Consider the following 21,148-nt stretch of genomic DNA (forward strand, 5'->3'; position numbering starts at 1 on the left):
CGTTTGATGTTTGACTCTGAATTCTTCTCTGTAATTATTGTCAGTCGTATATTTGTAACTGGTATTTGCATCCTACCTTAATAGGGCTTGTCTTATCCCTATTATATTGTACCCTTACCCACATTAAAACAAGGATACATAATTCTACATGGTACCAACTTAAAATCGGGCCTAGGATTTTCGCACTCTTAGGGCTCGTTTGTTTGGCCTCATTAAATGGGACTGGACTGGACTGGATTACAGTCCCATGTTTGATAGGTGATGGGACTAAGTTAAGTGGGACTAAAGGGGACTCGCACGGACTATCTCCTTCACTAGGAGCTCTTAGCCAATCCCCCAAAAAACCATGGGATTGCTAAGACCATGCTGTGTCCCGTTCTCTGTCTGCGTTGCGTCCTCTCTCCTCTCATCTGCTCGCTTCGCTGTTGCCTACACTCGCGAACTCTCTTCTCCCTGCTTGCTTCGTCTGCTCGCTTCGCCGTTGCCTGCCTACACTCTCGAACTCTCCTCTCCCGGCTTGCTTCGTTTGCTCACTTCACCATTGCCTACATCGCGAACCCAGGATCTCTTTGTCTGGGTTTCGTGATTCAAATATGGGATTTGCACTTCCAACGAAGTTGGGTTTTGTGATTCAAGCGAATTTGGGATTGAATTTGGGTTTTGTGATTTGAATATGGGTTTTTGCAATTCCAGCGAATATGGGTTTTTTTATTTGAGCAAATTTGTGAAGATGTGCAAAATATTGAGATGAAGCTGTGGTTGCAGAGGCTCCACATGGGGATTATCAGAAGAACCCAATCAAGCAGACGATGATTCTGGGTTGTGAGGATAACATTTCAAGAAAAAATGGAGAAAAGGGAGAACTTTGTCGGACAGAGAAAGTGTTCTGGAAAATGGTAAAGGAAAAAGAAAAAAAAATATTATTTTACTTGTTAGTCCGACACTGGAACAAACGCTTCACTAAATTAATCCAGCTTAGTCTAGTCTAAGCCAGTCTAACTTAGTCCCTGAGCTTAGTCCAGTCTGAGATAGTCTAGTGCAACAAACGCCCCCTTAGGGTTTAGGTCTAGCCGTCATCTTCTATTTCTCACTATGTTTTCTTCCTCCACTCTTCCTGGTTTGCACTTCCAGATATTGAAGATGACATTTCGTTTACTTACAAAGCATAAATTAGAAGGTTAAAGAATGAAGATTTGAATAAGCTACCGTCAAGGTTTTAAAAGACGTCAGGCTTAGTCAAGGGATAAGCTGGAGCCTAGGTTGACTAGGTGAATTTAATTTTTTTTTACTATATATCGTACAAATAAGTGTATGCTTATACTTAAGAACTACATAATTGCACTGCCACTTAGTACTACGGTCTAGTGGTATTTCTTTTCACTTGTAAGTTACCGAGTAAATTGTAGCTATGGTCCCTTAACTTTAACTCAATTGGAGCAATGGTCCTACAACTAAAAATCCATTATCATTGGCCTCTCAACTCATCAAAATGTGCAGCTATGGTCCCTTAACTAAAAATCCATTACCATTGGTCTCTCAACTTTAATTCAACTGGAGAAATGGTCCCTAAACTTTAACCTAATTGTAGCAATGGTCCTTCCAACATAACTCGCTTTGACAAAAAATTTGACGTAGTTGATGAAAAAGACCATAATTACACACTTTGATGAGTTGAGAGACCCTAATTATATAAATGATTATTCCAACATAACTTATTTTAACAAAATTTTGACGAAATTGATGAAAAATGACTATAACTACACATTTTGATAAGTTGAGGGACCAATGGTAATGGATTTTTAGTTGAGGGACCATTGCTCCAATTTGATTAAAGTTGAGGGATCATTGCTACAATTTACTCTAAGTTAAAGGTCTTAGGTTCGATTCTCGCCAAAGATGAATTTGAACCACATTATTATTAACCCATTGTGAGGCTAAGCCCATCTCCTCCCCCTTAGTGTAGATAATATCATTTGTTAAAAAAAAACATAATTGCATTGGGTAACTAGCATAAAAAGTGTGTTAGTATTCAACAAGTTTTTTACAATTTATTGAAAAATAAAATACAAAATGAAAGCTATATATTTTTTGTCTCAGTGAAAGTCGCGACCTAAATGGGTTTGGACGGGCTAGATAGGCGCTTAGGCAGGTCTGGGCAAGTTAGGTGGGCCTGGCCGGGTGCCTAAGTAGGTTCCATTTCTTAACTTTCAAACACTGAAGAGATTAATCGATGCAGTGACTATCACTTAGCACCTAGGCAGGACCTAGGAAACTAGGCGAAATTTTTTACTTGTTTAGAACAGTGGCTACGGGAGAGGAAATGAAGTCTCTTCATAAAAATAAAACTTTGGAATCCGGTTTAGTTACCAAATGGGAAGAAAAATGGGTGCATATGGATTTAGGCCAAGAAGTTGGAATCTTCTGTAAGATTCAAAACTAGAATGATAGCAAAAGTTTCGCTCAGAAAGAAGGCATTGATTTTGGATGTGCAATACGACTTTGAGTTGGCTCAACTTGATATTAAGACGACTTTCTTGCACGATGATTGGAAAAAAAATACTTGCATGCATCACTCGCAAGGATTAAAAGTTTCTGATAAAGCTAATTGACTTCGTAAATTACATAAACGTATTGTATGAGTTAGAAACAGTTTTCACGACAATCGGACACGTAATTTGATCAGTTTATGATTGGCCAGAAGTACACAAGAAGTCATGACCATTGTGTTTATTTTTTCAATAAACGGCTTGTCAGGATCGATGACAAGTCCAAATCAGTACACCTTTTGACTCTCTTTTCAAACTTGCTGTTTCAACGTCTCCTGGCACAAATGATGTTGTAATTTGACGTCTGCTATAGTTTTTACTTGACTTCATATTCAAGCTGTTGGTATTGTGAGTCGATATATCGATATATGATAATCCGAGGAAAGGACTTTGACAAGTTGCGAAGTGGATTTTACGGTACATTTCGCGTACAGTGGTGTTTTATTATTTCCACGAAGGAAGCTATTCGGCTTCAAGGTTTGGTTCGTGACTTCGGGTTCTTCAAGACCATGTCGATGTTCATTGTGAATGCCATTTCTTTCGTGCGATTAATTGTTGACGAGAGGTGTGAGAGATGTTGGAGTGTTGCACATACCTCGTAAATCTTTGTCAATCTAACATAGCCGAACCAGTATAAATCTCGATGTTGTTGTTGTAATTCGTTTACTTTCTCGCTCATAATCTTGAACGTATCAGTTGACGCTTCCGCACGACACTTTTTGTAAAGGGCGCTCAATCAAAAATTCAATACAGCATTCCATTATGCTAATAATTTTGCACCATCAAAACATGCAACCTAAAATCGTAGCTATTTTGATCCCTTTCTCCTTCCTAGACTTACCGACATGGCTAAGAGTAAGAGTCATACTAATGCAAACTCGATGTACAACCAAAGATTATGATAGGAGAAGAAAAATATTTATACGTCGTGTATGCCAACCGAATTACTATCGAGCAGTTGGCCGTGCGACAGACTCATCGATCGACAAGAAATTATCATTTCTGCCAAGGTCCAGGGAACCCATGTTCAAGGAAGAATGAATTGAATGGATTGAATTCCTCGATATATCTGAGTTACCTTCTCTAACTGCTCCGGCATCCCTTTCCATTGAGATTGCATCTTGGATTTCTTTGAGAACTTCTGACATGGACGGCCTCATGAATCCGTGTGCTTGAACACACATTAAGGCTTTTTCTGCTATCTTCCACATTGACTGGATGTCGTATTCGCCATCCAGTGAGGGGTCGATTATTCCTTGAATGTCGCCACTCTCAATGTGTAATTTTGCCTGTGACAAACCATTTTCACAGGTAAGAAGGGGAACAACTCATAATGATGGTAATTTTAAGTATTATGCCAATGTTTTACTTTCAGTATTAATACTGATCAAAAGTTTACGGCCAGTGATCAAAAGTTTCAAATACTTCACTGCAATGCAAAGCAAACTACTCTTACCCATTGCACTATGTTACGGCAGTTAACACCAAAGTTTTCATTAGATATCGCTTCTTGACCTGATATCAGCTCAAGCAGAATGACACCGAAACTGTATACGTCACTCTTGTCTGTCAACTGCTGGGAGATGTAATACCTGAACACCAATGACGACAAAGAACTCAATTTAACGCACAGAAATACGGGGTAAGAGATGAAATTGTAAAATTTACGGTTCAGTTCAATTTTGATCCATGTATTTGACCAAAAAAGCTCTTATTATGTATTTACTGTAATAAACACAGAAGGAAAACACTGAGAACGGCTTTCAATAGAGACTTCTGTGGCAGAAATTATTTTATTTTGATTGCTTTTGTGAGTAGTCAGACATTAAGTATAACTATTGTGCCGTCGCTACCTTCTAAAGCCCTACTATGTATAGCACAATTGAATTACCAATTGGAGCACCCTACCAAAGGAAGGCATTTACCGCTTCACGGTCACTCAACAACAGAAGCAGTAATATATTTAACTTATCTCAATATGATGGTAACTCAAAGAGAAACAGAAACTTCTATGGAAATCAAGGCCTTACTCAGGATCCAGATACCCTACAGTGCCCCGAACTATGCTTGACACATGGGATGCCCCATCTACTGCAAGTTTGGAAAGACCAAAATCTGAAACCTTTGCTCTCATGTGTTTGTCAATTAAAATGTTGCTGCTTTTTAAATCTCTATGAATGATGGCTGGAACACAGCCTGTGTGAAGGTATTCGATTCCTGAACAACCACGAGAAAGAGCATGAATTATTTAATAATATAACTACGGAAGAGTTACTTTGGCTGCCACTTAAAGTGAAAAATAATAACTAACGAGAACTCTTTAGCTTGTTAGACCTTTTGCAGCATCTTCAGCAATCTCAAGGCGTTTGATCCAATTGATACTCTGTTCGTGTGTTAATGGGCCTACATAATACAAACAATTCAAAACTCGTTCGCGGTCCAAATTTCGATAGATTCAATGAATAACAAGCAAGCTTACCATAAAGATGTTCCTTGAGAGTTCCATTATGCATAAACTCGTAAATCAGCATACTTCTTCCATCCTCTTGGCAATACCCAAGAAACTGCACCAGGTTTCTGTGATGTATCCTCGAAAGAAGAGTTACCTAGATGATATTGAAGCATATGTCAGTCCGTACAGTTCCAGTTTTGACATCCAACAGTAAATGTCAAGTGACAGGATATGTCTAGAACAACGAGAGAAATTTTCTTTATGAATGCTCTTCTACACTAGAAGGGAACAGCGGAGAAATTCTAAAAACACCTCTGCTTCATCCCATTTAGTTTCCAAAAGTGATGCAAAATCGGAATATTTTATGATTTAGAGAAAAATATATCAATGCAAATTCAAGGTTATGTGGAAACACTTTAATCCTTGGAATTCCCCGTCCAACTTAACTTTCTGTTAATTATTTCTTCCTAAATTGGTAGAGGTTTCCAAGCAGTTGTTTGCCACTAGTTTACATTTCATATTTTATATGCATGGGAAACATAACAAAAATACGAAATAAATTTTCGACCCCAAGAAAAAGAAGAATCATCACCAGTTCAATAAATAGAAAGATACAAAAGGCACTACCAGTCTACCACAGTAGCAAACAGACAGGGTTAAGCATCCTCTCAAAGAAAGAAAAAGTAACCTGAAATGTAAAAGATGTCCAATATTACAAAAACTAACCTCATTTGAAAATTCTCGCTTTCCCTGGTAGGAATTGCTGGTTAGAACTTTGACAGCAATTTCCTTTTCATCCTTCATTTTACCGTAGTAAACAACTCCAAAACCTCCGGAACCTATTTTCTTCTCAAACTTTCTAGTAGCCTCTTCAATTTCGGCATAAGAGAAGCAGTGTGCAGATTCATTAGGAGCATCACACTTAGAAAAATGTATTCCTTGCGCAGGTGGATGCCCAAGTTGGTCTGTAGCAAGTTAGAATAATGTCACCACATTCAAGCAAAGTAAAATTAAGAGAAAACTAAAACCATGTAAACCTCAAAGTTATTTCAGACTTGTACCATGCTCGTAACATTTCTTCCTCCCCTTCCGTAAAAGTACGCCAGATACAATAGTAGCTATGACCAAGACAGCAGCCCCAACTGACGTACCAATAATAATGTTTGTGCGGCTCCCACTTGTTTTCCCTTTCCGAAGATTAACATTTCCAGTGTAGCTGTCGGAAAACAAAATAAAAGAGCGGTGATGAATACATTGGAGTAAATCCTAGACAGTCCACATGACTAGAGTAGAGAGAGAAATTGGATAGTTTTGGGAGTGAGAGAGAGAGAGATGTGATGAACGAAGATAAGGATGAAGACATGCACTTACTTTAGGACCCACTGATTTCTACTATAATTGAAACAGATAAACATAATACAAGGTTTACACTGATTTTAAGCTTTAAAATTCACATATAGCTTGCTTCTCATGCTCTTCAGTTTTATTTGCAAAAAATGCCACTCACTTCATATTAACCACTTTATCGAGAAGACCCGATGGCACTGTTCCGCTTAACATGTTATTTTGAACATACCTGCAAACATCAGATTCGCTAAGATCTTATATAAAAACCAGCATGTCAGAAATTGATTAGAAAAATGGAAAATAAAAGCAAAATGAGCAGCATAAATAATTTCTTAGAGTTACTTATTTTCCAAGTACTTAGTCATAATAATCTTCTATTCGTTTTTCTCAAATAGACATGGAATTTATGGTATGATGTATCTTAGACTATCTTTACATATGAAAATGTTCCATGTACAAACACATCCAAAAACTTAAGTGATTAGGGAATGGCCCAAAATTTAGTTCACGCTAACATTTTATTTCATGTGCAGCCTCTAGTACGTAGAGATGCCAAGCGATGTATAACTCATCAGACATGCACCTTGCAATAAAAAAATATGAGGAAACTGGGGAATGGAGGTCCTGAACCCAGGAATCAAGCAACCCGAACTTTAATACCATGTCAGACAACTACTAGAGCCAAAAACTTAAGTTGTTAGTTACGGGACGACAATATATAACATTAATTACAACACTGGCACCCACACATTGAAGGTCTTTTAAGCTGAAAAAAATACCGAAGTCTGTTAATGTATAACTTGTGCCAGAAGCATGTGGTGGAAGCCACACGTTATATACTAATCACTATTTCAGTAAAATCATTTAATTAATTGATAAAAATATACACAAAGAGGGCCATGTGACTGATTGCTTGAAAGAACAACTGACACACAGTCTCACACATTTTTTCTCCAATTTTAAGTAAACTAATGTGAGTCCCCGAAAACTTACAGTTCCTTCAAACTTGGTAGGTTTGTGAAAGAGGAGAGTCCGCCCGTCAACTGATTGTTCTCAAGATGACTGTATAATCCAAAGCTATTTTATTAGTATTAGCTCTTTAAGAAAAGCATCGTTAGAATAAGTAAGATCACTTACATAATCTTCAAGTCCACACATCCAGTGAAATCAGGTATTGTACCAGTCAGTGAGTTCCCATCAAGCCATCTGTAATTAGAACACAAATACAAACGATGAAACAACAAAGAACATCAGGTTTTACAAAACTAAACTTGGAAACACTAGATACCATTCATAAAAACAAGAACGCAATATGAAACTTACAACTCTTCTAAACCGTTCAACTTTGTCAAGTCTGAAGGGATATTCCCGGTAATATTCTTACTAGACAATTTTCTGCCAAGCAAAGGGATACAAAAGTCGTCGTCAGCTCCGAACTATATACCTATGCAGAAGCAGTAGTAATTCATACTATAACTTTAACTAGAAAAATATAAGCTGTACATTTTAACTATTCTTGGTTGTGGATTTGAGTTACACTCAACCCAAGACCATGGAACTGGGAGGCATGGATCACCGCCTTCCAAAGTCCAATCTGCTGATGAGTAGTGTGAAACAAAACTGGAAATAACACCTCCTGAAAATCATACAAACCAAGTATCACATAAAACTGGAAAGCTTCAAAAGATTCATTTGAGAGCATGATGAACAAGACCATGTGGTAATAGCATAAACCGTGCAAAAAAATTAGCACCATAGCGTCAAGTGAGAAGGGGAGCCATAAACCATCCAGACACTACTGTTGAACTTACCATCTTGAGAACCATCATTTATTTCCAGATATTTATTTATCTCCATTGCATTCAAGAGCGGCCCCCTGGAAGAATCGGATGTTTTGCCAAATTTGAACGATAATACAAACGGAAAGGATAAGTTTGTATACCCTGGTTCATAGAGACGATATTTTCCTTGAGCATTTTCCTCAATATTAACAACAGCTTTGCTGAGTTCAGTATATCCCGGAAGTACTAGCCTAAACTTTCTAGACTCATCTTCAGCTAAATCTTCAATTTCTGCGAAGTAGGTAAATGCCCATCCAAAACCAGGAAAACCATCCAGGTTCAGCCGGTAAGTCAGTGTTCCATTTGTGCCAACTACAGCTGTCTGCATAACTTTTTCGGGCGGCCTTTCATCGCTATTAATGTCAATTGGCAACTTGGTTGACACTTTTTTGGTTCCAGCAGCAATGTCGACGAGGTAATTTGCTTTCTTGACAGAGTCTGATAACCATATTCTATCGAAGGGGTCATCAGGATACCTGAAATTCACAGAATGCATAACCTTAAAAATCATAAATCTTTGTCATTGCGAAAAGAGTTCAGACTACAAATTTCCCAGCTCAGATATTGAATTATTACAAAGTTTGATTTTGCAGTAGTTTGTTGCACACATTTGGACCAATACCTACATCAAAGAGTAGGCTGTGAAGCCCTTCTAAGAAGATAAATTTAGCATACCTGACTGGCGCTTCATCATCCGCACCGAAATTAATCCTAGCGGAGACACTGAGATAGAACTGTTGCTCAAATTCAGTATAATACATAGAACCATTGAATTGTCGAAGCTCAAGAGTCGATATAAAAGGCTGTCCCGTCGTAGCATTGGACAAACACACACTTACAGTCGGACGCATAGCCAGAAATATAAGCTCTCGCATCTCTATCGTATTGGCATCCGAAATTACAATCGAAGACCAATGCGTTGCCCCAACAGAAATGTCAAATTTGGGATAAGCATTATTGGTGTCAAAGTTACCATACAAGAATGTCGCTCTTAGAAGGTACCTAGTCCTACTTGTGACATTCAATGTGTAACAATATTTTCTCGGATCCGCCGGAAAGTACCTCACCGTCGAGTATTGCTTCCTCGATTCATTTGAAACAGCTATAAAGGCCGTTTCGCCGTAATTGAGCTGATCAGGAGTCCACTCCAGACCCAGATCATCAGTGAAAATTTCTTCACCTCCACAATCCAAACTCACAAATCCTGCTTCAAATTACACAAGGAAGGAACTTTATAAAGGAATTTTGACTAACTGAGTAAAACTAAAACATGGGTTTAATAAAAAACTTAGAAACTTGTGATCCATGGCTGAATTCATTAAAACTTAAGCCGATTTTTCACTTCTAAAGTAATTTTCATACAATGGGTTTTTCTAAGAACTAAGAAACAAGCTAAAATTGTACTTAAAATACTAAAAAAATCATGCCTTTTTAGTACAATTGTTCGGATTCAACCAGTTCAACGAAGAAAAATACTAGAAAACTAAAATCATTTGAGTAAAGCGTAAAGATTCAAAAGAGAGAGAAGGGTACCTGGCATTTGGGCAGAGGAGGGGATGAGGAGGAGGAGGAGAGAGAGAAGGAGAGGGGAAACCTCCATGGCGGTGTGAAAAGATGGAAGAGAGATGGAGAGACCATAAAAATTGGCTAAGAGGAATAACTCGAAAAGGTGGTGAGGCACTGAGGGGGATGAAATTTTTTTTGAATAAAAGGGAAAAGTGAATCCAACCAACAAACCCGAATAATGGAACAAAAAATAAAATATAATGAGAAGAACAGAAGTTACTAGTTAGAACACCGTGGAGAGCAAGTGAAGGAGAGAGAGGAGAGAGAGGAGTCTCTGAGACGACAGGGGGTCCAATGTTTTTCCACAATGGGTAAGAGAGCAGTTGGCCAGTGGGGCCCCGCAAGGAGATAAAGTGAGGGGTTGCGACTGGGCAACTCCCTCTCTCCTCACTGTCTCTATCTGCCTGCGGAGGAGAGAGAGAGAGGGAAAGCTCAAATTTGAGTAGGAGCGATGGTGCGTTGGTGAAACGGTGGGATGGGTTTGCAAGGACAAGATTCCAGTTTTCGTAATTTGGTTGAGGAAGTGAGCTGAGAAGAGTTGGTCCCCCCATTTGTTTTTGCACCATGTCACGTTCACATCGCACACGCCCACCTGTTTTTGCTTTTGCATTCATCAATCATTCCAAACTTCACCAAATTTTAGTGACTTTTTGTCGTTTTTTTGTTCTACAATATTACCTTCTCCTTTTATATTTTTCTTTATTTTTAAGATTCAATAATATTACTTAGATTATCGAAATCGTTTATGTTATAGACCAGCAGTCTATAGAGATGAACTATTTAAAAAATTAACAGAATCAAAATTTAGTTAATTTTTTGATTAATTGTCATGATTTCTTTGTTCAACCATAAAATATGATTATGTTCTTATTGGACAAGAAGTTAGATGACTAAATGAGTTTGAATTTAGTTATTTTTTTTTGTAAGGATGATCTTTGAATAGTAACTTAAAAAAATAAAAAATAAAAAATAATCGGTTAACATTATCACACTACTAGAAAATCCATCTCTAACGACGAATTTTGAGCCAACAAAATTGATTTTGTCAGCAAAAGAGCTTTCACTAGACGAATTTACAAATGAAATGTAACTAATGTTCAAGTGATATTAAAAGTTCTTAAAAATAAAGAAAATGGTAAAAAGAGAAGGTACAAGCAGGAATGTAACTAGCGTTTCCCTTTAAGTTTTAGTGTAGTTAGTTTTTTTTTTTTTTTAGTTATAGTGCAGTTTGTATTCACTAAATAGTGTGGCATATAGACCTGTAAACGGGTTGGATTCGGATTGAATCGGTATTGATCCATATTCGGATCATCGAATTTAACTTGTCATTCCAGATCCGATTAGGTTCGTAATCAAATTTATCGGATTAAATTTAAGACCTAGAAAAGATGAAAATATCACTAGTAATCTCATTGTTTTATTATATTTTCTATTTTTAATTAAAACTTTCATGATGAATAATAGAAAATATAATATAAGTGTATTTTTATTGCATAAAAAACTTAAATTGCCATTATACAAAAGTGAATAACATAAAAATCAAATAATATGTTATATTAAGTCCAATTTGATCAGCCTCGATTCGTATCCGGGTCCATGTATAATTAGACTATGGGGTTCAGGTCTTGTACGAATAATCAGATTGAAAATCACGATCCATCCTATTAATTATATCGGTTCAAATCAAATTTGGGTCAAAATCCTATCCTAGGGACATATGGTATGTCATAGTATGTGATTATTTTTTATAATTATGACTGTTTCTTATATAAAAAGCAAAATTGAACAAATGAAACATTCTCATACTCATGTTTTTAGAAAGCCTATATATGGGTAACAAAAATTTAAACTAAATTATGAAATAATTAAGTAAATTACGAAGAGGTTTAGAGAATACATTGCTCTCACCAAATTAGCTAAGCCCAAGTTATTTTGAAAGTTATGAACATGAAGAAGAAATTTAATAGTTAAAATTAGCGTGTCATTTAGTTCTTAACTTTTATCAAGCTTCAGGTCCATCTCGTTTCACACATAGATCTTTTGATTCAAGGACCCTCATTGCTTGCATAACTACTTGATAGTCCTTAATCACGCCGTGATTCGTAATACTTTGATAAGTTTTGGTGTCCCAACTTTCATATATGATATATGCAATGAAACACTACCAAAGTTTGGTGAAATATATCTAATAAGAATGAAGAAGTTAATGATCCATATTATTGCTTGACATTCCATCTACTTTGGTACTTAGCCACACCTACCATTCCATACTTGATGACCACAAAATTAAATCAAATGCAACATAATAATAACAAGACAAATAATTTGGTCCTATTATTGTTGAGTAAAACATGGTCTTGAATTCTTAATGTTATTTATTTAAAAATATTTATAAAAAAATATTAATGTCAAAAAACTTAAAAGGGTCGTACCCAGTGCACAAGGCTCCCGCTTTACGCAGGGTCTGGGAGAGGTGAATGTCGGCTAGCCTTACCCCTATTTATGGAGAGGCTGCTCCCAAAATGTCAAAAAACTTAAAAAACGACATTAATTTCTACATGTTATTTGGTGGCTTTGTGTTGCTTGGGACGGTTGCTTGACCAAATCGTTGACCATGTTTGACAGAGAGGGCATTGGGTTTTGCTGTTTCGACCAGATAGAGTTGTTATACAAAACACCAACAACGATTGTCGTTTTACACTTTATCTTTGCTTAAGATGAAATTTCCCATGAAATCATGCATTGTTTGTACTTATTATGAAGTGGAAGAATTGAGCTGGTTCTGTTTGTATTTTTTGCCCTACTTAGAATATTAAACCTTGCTTAAGAGGTGGTTATGGAATAACATACGTGTTTTTGCCTTACAATTACTCACAGCACCGCACGTCACGTAAAAAGAAAAATGAATTGCTCACAACTATTTTTTTTTTGCATTCTACAATCTTGTTAGTTTGTGTCTCTTATTTTTTCTTTGATTTATTCAGTTCAAAGATAAGAAATAAACATGAGTATATAAAAAGGAAGAGCGAATGACTGCATAAATCACTTTTGTATGAAAAAAAAGAAAAAAAGAGAGAAGGTTTACTTAAGATATTGGAGGCGTATATGAGATTATCTAACTATCGTTAACGATTCACAATCAGGTCATATTTGTGTGCTAATGACAATATTCCATGCGGGTGTGAAGTAAACAACTACCATGCACTAACAGACTCTTTCTTTTCAAGGTATATAATGAAACAAATAAACTGAATACTGAATAAGTTTATATATTGAAACAAAGATATGTGTTATTCAAATTTAAGTACCAAAATGTCAAAAATTAAGAGGTTAATGCGCTCATGTACACACCACAGCAGCAATGATAGACCTAGAATCTTATCTTACCTTTAATTTCTTTTCTTTTTTACCAAAGTGTATAAGTCGAGCTTTGTCCAGATTAACTTTACAAAAAGAAAGCTTTTTTTAATGGCACGATGCTTTTGCTTGTTGGAGTTTGGAGTGGAATCAAAAGCTACAGACACTCAGACAGATAGTCAAGGCTTAACATATAGTTATATATATATAACATGTTCCTTAGTATCTAAGTATATATGACTGTACTTCCATAACAACAAAAAATATGGATACGACTGTATTAAACTCCCATGCTTTAAAGTTATTATCTATCAACTAGCATCTCATGATGCAATGGAGAGATTTATGGCTGACACATCCCGATTCAGAATGTCCATCTGGACTCCGAATCAAGTTGTGCTGGCCGACATCAGGAATGTGACGAAGCCATAAAGTGTAGTGATATGGAAAATGTGAATAAATTTAAGCCTAAAAGTGCCTAAGTATAAGAGTGTGCTTTTGAGCGGGAATGAACCTATTTCACACGTGATGTCGAGCATAAGTAAAGTACAGTAAAGTAGGATGAGAATTATACCCTCGAAGGTAACCACCTATATTGAGATTTGCCAAGAGTCCTTGTTAACACGAAAGCACAGCTACTAAATCTGGAGGGGCGAAAAACAAGAGTGAGTGAGCCAAAAAAATATAGTTTTATAAAAACCTTTTTGAAAACATTATAACCCTTCGCCGTAAAACAAATATAGTTTCCAAAATATACATACTATGTATAGTATGACAATACTTACTGTAGCTTGCAATATCTCAAGACTCCAATACGCCACAAATTTCGCAAATAAGCATAACTTCTAGAAATCACAATATTTTGCAGAAATAAATATATCACATTGGGTGCTCATTGACAAATGCTGACACACGAGTTCATGCAGAGATATTCTGACATGAAAAGGAATGATTGTAACAATAGTATACGCTCTAGTACTACAATCATGTGAAGACTGGCGCTATGCGCAGCACATACGAGTCCTAATTGCCTATAGCAATCTAGGATAGGATTGGCACCTACAATGGATCCAAAGTGAGCGTAAGGTGCGATGTGCACATACACGTGAAAATTGGCCCTGACCTGGGCGAGTACTAACACCGGTGCAACAAATGATGAGCATATAACATAAATATAGTCAATCCTCAATGATTCAATAATTCTAGTCAATGTAATATTATCCATAGCTGTAATTCTAATCAAAGCATCGCATAGGATTTATAATGATTTCCTAATTCTCATCGTTACGTCATTTCCTATAAATGTGAATTTAATTACGGCAGTCATATAGAAAAGACCCACTCACAGTTACTTGCGATGTCACATCCGTTCAAGTTAGGAAGCCGAAGTCTCCGATAGTAATTGCACCTAAGCATAATATTGAGACCCATTAGTAAACCTCAAATTAAAACGTTTGAATTTGGAGAAATGAACGATGGATTCAGAATCAGTGCATCGAAATACGCTAAGAAGCGTCCCGGGCAATTTTCGTAAAAGGTCAACAAAAAGTCAACGGTTAACCCTAAAAAGTCAACCGAGACGCCCCGGCGGTCAACTACGTTAAAACTTTAGAATTTCACTAAACAGATGTCAAAAATGGATTCGAGACGTCGAAATTAGCCTAGGAGGATTCTCGAGAAAATTTTGAAAAAGTCAACAAATAATCAACAATTAACTTTAACGGAATATTCCATCCTCAGATGGAATATTCTGTTAAAATTAACTGGAAAGTTAATGGAATATTCGTTCCAAGTTCCTAAATGGGTTCGGGTTAGCTGGTTCGGATCTGAGTTTGGATCTGATTTGGCTAGAACTAGGCCGAGTTTGGCTGGGAAATTTCCAAATGCCATAACTAGTTCATTTCTCAACCAAAATCGGGAATTCAAAAGATAAAATGTAGCTCAAGAGGTGAGGGTTCAAAATATACCAATGAGGGACGAAGCTGTGGCCGGAGTTGGCTAGGAATGGCCTGCAAAACCTCAGGATCTCGCCAGAAAAATTGGGGAGTTTTTCCTTGACATGATTCTCTGTTCAAACGTTACTATAATTTCTCTAAATTACTCTAATCGTACTCGAAAGCATGATCCAAGAAGATTTGAAGGGTTTAAGAAGCTTACCTTTGCTGGAGAAATTTTTGAACAGTGGCGGCGCCACTGTGCAGGGAAAGAGAATGAGTGAGGGACCTCACGCAAGTCTGGGTTCGTGATGGGAGGTTCAGTGAGTGGTGTGCTCGCCGGTGAGGTGCGTAGTGGTGGTGGTTCCCAACGTCCTTGGGTTTCATCGAGGAAGAGAGGAAGGGAAGTCTTACAGGAGAAAGAGAGAAGTAGAGTGAGGGAGGAGAGGAAACACATGGCAGAAAATGAGAGGAGAGTTTGGGTGAGTATGGGCCCCATGAGCCAAAAATAAATGATTTAAATATTTAAAATATCCAATTAGAAAACATTAAAATAATGATATAATAATATAATAATTTTGAAAAATGCATAAAATATAGAATAGTAATTTTTCACAAAAGTAGTTCTCAAATTCGTAGTTCCGTAAAATGTTCATCGCAGCTCCAATTTTGATTCCACTTGCGCCTATGAGTTCGTACCGTCGAATACTTCAGGAATATGGTAAAGTAATAACCTATACGCATCATGACCTAACGGTCAACGGAAAATAATATTGCCTCTAGGACATTTTCATCAATTCACGCTTTCAAAATTAATAAAATCGTAAAAGTAGGGACGGGTTGTCACAATCTACCCACCTTAAAAAAAATTTCGTCCCCGAAATTTGAAATAACTTGTTATACATAATATACTCCAAAAGATAAGAACAAAGTACACATATAAGGAAGAAATCAAGTTAGAGCGGTTGCATAAAAATGAATGCCTTTCCATCGCGATCGGAGTGCAATGATTCCTCCTTCATGCCTCCAAACTCATATTTTGCTTCTCCTTCAGTACAATACTATAATATAATACTCTTTATAAAAACATAAAGTCGAAAATATTTATATATGTATAATAACATCACGTCAAAATACATATATATAGTAATGTAAAGTCAAAATAACTGTATTGAAATTAAAACTGAACCTAGAATATTTTTCACCTACGCACTTGATGAGTCGCATACTCTGAAGATAAGTGTGTAGTATCTTTGGGGTCAAGCCCAAACAGTAAATAACTAAAAGTGCTAATGTAAAAAAACCTACTTGTCCACTTGTTTAACGAACACAACGGATAAGTTATTGATATTACGGCCTGCAACCAGCAATATTAGCAGCTCACTGCTGTCTTGACAACTAAGCAACAAATTTCCTAGGGTGCAATATTAGCATCTTGCACCTCTTTGGGAAATATATATAAATCATTTGATTAGCACCTCAACCGTGCTCCCGTACTAGCCTCTCAGGTGACAACGTAAATAGCACACAATTTCCTAAATTGTAATCTTGATTATTCAAATACATGTTCGTATTACTCCTCTGTCAATCATGTACTGTGCATAAAGTCTCCATACCACATCTCGAATGGTGCTATACCAAAAATCAAAATAGTAATCATAGTTACATGCAATAGAGATAAGTGTCTATTACAATCATGCTAAAACTATGGAATGGATAAACACAATATGTCCACGAAAGTCCAGATAATTCGTTCTGGAATGGATAAACACAATATGTCCACGAAAGTCCAGATAATTCGTTCTGCCTGGCCATTAGTCCGAAGGTTAAGTGTGGTATCGGACAACAACTTTGTACTCATAGCCTTCAAGAAGACTTCCCAGGGCTTGGAAGTGAAACACGTGTCACGGTGAGATGTAGTAGTGACACACACACCATATAGCTGAACAATGCAGTTCACAACGCCATAGTGAGCAAATTCACATTGAATTTCCCTCGAATTTAGTGAAAAAACTATGTCGAGAGGCTAAAAGAACACTCAAGAATCTGAAGGTCAAAACAAGTCTATCAAATCTAGAGTACAAGATAACTGGATTGAATGCATAACATCTCACTACAATCATAGTTTCCAAAATATTCAATCACAAACGGTAATGATTTGTTCAATAGAGTATTTGTTAGGTGATTGAGGAATTAATGATCACAACTAAAATTTAAATGTTCGAGCGATTTACCTAAACGGTCAGTCTACTTCAAAAGTAATACGAAGTGCAGTAGGATAGATATGCACTCAAGATTGACTGGAATGCCTTCCAGCACCAAGAGGTGAATATGGAATTACAATCAGAGTAGATGATGATCGAAACACCAAAAAATCCGATAAAGTCATGAATTAGCAATTTTGTCAAGAAATCTAAAATGTAGTCCATCTGGACCTACGGAAAGTGGGTTGATTTGTCAAGTCGGTTAGTAATCACCGAAATATCATCATAATCTCCACATGTACAAGATAACTCGTACCGGGAGCTTATGGTGATATTTCTCCATCTCTATTTGGATACATGAAATGATTATAACCATTCGAACGATTTCTTTATGGTTTGTTGGTAACGCCATATCAATACTCCTGAATTCCAACTGAAATGGAATAGGTGTTCAGTAACTACGTTTACACAACCGAGGTGATACATGATGGTGCAATTGTAGGCGTTGAATTGATTCTTCCATTGCTGCTGTCAGAAATCTAGCTCGTTACAAATGACAGTGCATTTAAGAAGTTTAAGGTTGGTAAAGATTTTGGACACGTTTCTCCATTGAGAAGTGTCATTCGGTTTCAAGTAAAGATGGTAGTTGTTGACTCTAAGTACGGAGTAAGTTGGTTCACTTCATATGATTTCAACTGTTGGGAAACATAAGCAATACTTCGTCATATTGCATTGGTATGCAACCAAATCATTCAAAGAAACGTCATCTTGGATTTCAAGATTCTCAATGTTATCGAAAGGTGTTCGAACAAGGGTAGGAAATAGACAACACCTCAATTGTCACAACTTAAATTGGATTCCACGTCTCAGCTAAACTAACCAAGTTTAGTAAAGTTTGTGGTTGATCGGAGTCGAAGAAGTTCCTGGCCAAAATTTCCGATGTTCTCCTTCATTAGGTCCGGCAAGTGCAACCCGTGAGCCCACCGGGTAGACCCAACTTGGTTTAAAAAAAATGCCTAAGCCCAAACCTGGCCTAAACAATTGGGCCACTATTCTAGCTAGGCCTAATTATGGAAGGGCTCAGAATATTCTAAGAATATTTTTTGGAATATTATGTGCTGACTTTTTCGAAAATTTCTTGGAAGCCCTCTTGGGCTAATTTCGATGTCCCGAGTCCATTTTTGACATCCATTTAGGAAAATTATGAAGTTTTAACATAGTTGGCCATCGGGGTGTCTCGGTTGACTTTTATGGTTAACCGTTGACTTGTTTTACGATTGACCATCTCGGTTGACTTGTTAGCGTATCTCGACACTCCGATTCCAAATCCACACTCCGTTTTTCCAAATTTAATCATTTTACTTGATTTTTACTAATGGGTCCCAATATTATGCTTAGGTGCAATTACTATCAGAGACTTCGGCTTCCTAGCTCGAATGGATGTGGCATCGCAATTAATTGTGAGTGGATCTTTTCTTTTATATAGTGTGTGTATATATATATACACACACGCACATATTTTTCTACGTTACACCTAGATTAGGGTAACATATATAAAATTACCGTGTTGACGGAATTCATGCAATTATACTACGTCTTACAGGATGCACATGTATGCGTATTAGTACGGATGCTTTAATGGTATTTTCAAATATGAATAGTATCTCATTGATTAGGGTTATTTATCAAATTATCAGTTTTCCATTGCATGATCATATTTACGTTGTTTGCTCATCGTGTGCTGCACTGGTGTTAGTACTCGCTCGGGCCAATGCCAATCTTTCACGTGTATGTTCACATTGCATCGTACGCTCACTTTGGATCCATTGTAGGTGCCAGTCTTGTCCTAGATTGCTATAGGCAATTCAGACTCTTATGTGATGCACATAGCGCCAATCTTCACGTAATTGTAATACTAGAGCGTAAGTCATTATTACACCCAGTCATGTTCATGTCAGAATATCTCTGCATGAACTCGTGTAACAGCATATGTCGATGAGCACTTGATATGATATGTTTATTTATGCTAGAATATGTGATTACGAACGTTATGCGTTTATTTACGAAAGTTGTGACGTATTGCATTCTTGAGATACTACTGGCTCTAGTAAGTATTTTCTTACTAAACGTAGTATGTATATTTTGGAAACTATACTTGTTTTACAATGATGAGTTTTAATGTTTTCGAAAAAGATTTTTATAAAATTTTATTTTTAGGCCCACTCACCCTTATTTTTCGCCCCTCCAGGTTTTAGTGCTGAGTTTTTGTGTTGACGAGGATTCTTGGCAAATCTCGGTAAAGGTGGTTACCTTCGATGGTATAATTCTCATCCTACTTTACTGTACTTTACTTATGCTCTGACATTACGCGTGAAATGGGTTCATTCCCGCTCAAAAGTGCACTCTTACATTTAGACACTTTTAGGTTTAAATTTATTCACATTTTCCACTCCACTACACTTTATGGCTTTGTCCCAAAAATCAAGTTTTATAAAAACCTTTTTGAAAAACATTATAACCCCTCGCCGTAAAACAAGTATAGTTTCCAAAATATACATACTACGTATAGTATGAAAATACTGACGGTAGCCTGCAATATCTCTTTAATACGTCATGAATTCATAAACAAGCATAACTTCTAGAAATATCTCAAGACTTTAATACGTCATGAATTCGTAAATAAGCATATAACTTTTAGAAATCACAATATCTCGCAGAAATAAATAAATCACATAGAGTGCTCATCGACACATGCTGACACACGAGTTCATATAGAGGTATTCTGCCATGAACATGATTGGGTGTAATAATGTTTTACGTTCTAGTACTACGATTATGTGAAGACTGGCGCTATGCGCATTACATACGAATCCTAATTGCTTATAGCAATCTAGGACAGGACTGGCACCTTCAATGGATCCAAAGTGAGCGTACGGTGCGATGTGACATACATGTGAAAGACTGGCTCTGGCCCATGCGAGTACTAACACCAGTGCAGCACACGATGAGCAGATAACGTAAATATGATCATGCCATAGTAACTCGATAATTCGATAATTCTAATCAATGCAATGCTATTCATAATCGTAAATACTATTAAAGCATCCATACTAGTACGCATACATGTGCATCCCGTAGGATGTAGTATAATTGCATGAATTCTGTCAATACGATAATTTACACACACACACACACACATTACCCTAATCTAGTTGTAACATAGAAAATTCTTTATCAAATATATAAATGGAAGCTAACAAATATATATATATATATATATATATATATATATTATAAAAGAAAATACCCACTCACATTAGGTCTTCGATAGTAATCGCTCCTAAGGATAGTATTAGGTCTCATTAGTAATACTCCACTAAGATAATTAAATTTGAAAAAAAAGAGTGCATATTTGGAATCTGGACGTCGAAATATGCTTAGGAGGGTCCCCGACATATTTTATAAAAAATCAACAAAAAGTCAACGGTCAACCCTAAAAGGTCAATCGAGCCGCCTCGGCGGTCAACTACGTTAAAACTTTGGAATTACACTAAAAGGATGTCAAAAAAAGACTTGGGGTGATGTCGTCAATAATACATAATTTCCTACATCGTAACTCGATTATTCGAATACCTGTTCGTAATACTTATCTGGCTTCGTCACCTTTTTGGTGTCGGCCAACACATCTCGATTCGGAGTCTAGGTGGACATTCCGGGTCGGGGTGTGTCAATGACAGCTCGTTATCGATATTAAGTCACGTGATGAGAGATAATAACACACAGGTTGCGAGGTATATATTTAAATATTAATTAAAGTGTAAAGAGTAGTCTGTTGTCCCACATTGACGAAGTGCATATGTAATACCAATTGTAACTCCTATGTATACTCTACTTTGGAGAT

General features: G+C 36.8%; 1 protein-coding gene across 2 annotated transcripts; it reads right to left on the reverse strand.

Annotated features, from left to right (window-relative positions):
- Window positions 1-3,285: 3,285 nt before the first annotated feature.
- On the reverse strand, window positions 3,286-10,230 carry LOC126619543 (probable LRR receptor-like serine/threonine-protein kinase At1g67720). Of its 2 annotated transcripts, none has more exons than XM_050287948.1 (15): window positions 9,720-10,230; window positions 8,862-9,393; window positions 8,157-8,662; window positions 7,849-7,981; window positions 7,669-7,740; window positions 7,483-7,551; window positions 7,339-7,407; window positions 6,506-6,574; window positions 6,060-6,214; window positions 5,725-5,963; window positions 5,026-5,152; window positions 4,881-4,949; window positions 4,577-4,763; window positions 4,003-4,138; window positions 3,286-3,835 (listed from the first exon to the last, which is right to left on the reverse strand). In XM_050287948.1, the coding sequence occupies exons 1-15, from the start codon at window positions 9,784-9,786 to the stop codon at window positions 3,494-3,496; spliced, it is 2,772 nt and encodes a 923-aa protein (XP_050143905.1). In that variant the 5' UTR covers window positions 9,787-10,230; the 3' UTR covers window positions 3,286-3,493. The 2 variants fall into 2 exon arrangements, with proteins under 2 accessions (XP_050143905.1, XP_050143906.1); XM_050287949.1 differs by having other exon boundaries at window positions 8,862-9,390; window positions 9,720-10,229.
- Window positions 10,231-21,148: the final 10,918 nt, after the last annotated feature.

The sequence above is a fragment of the Malus sylvestris genome, chromosome 4, assembly GCF_916048215.2.
Source record: "Malus sylvestris chromosome 4, drMalSylv7.2, whole genome shotgun sequence".
Classification (NCBI taxonomy): Eukaryota; Viridiplantae; Streptophyta; class Magnoliopsida; order Rosales; family Rosaceae; genus Malus; species Malus sylvestris.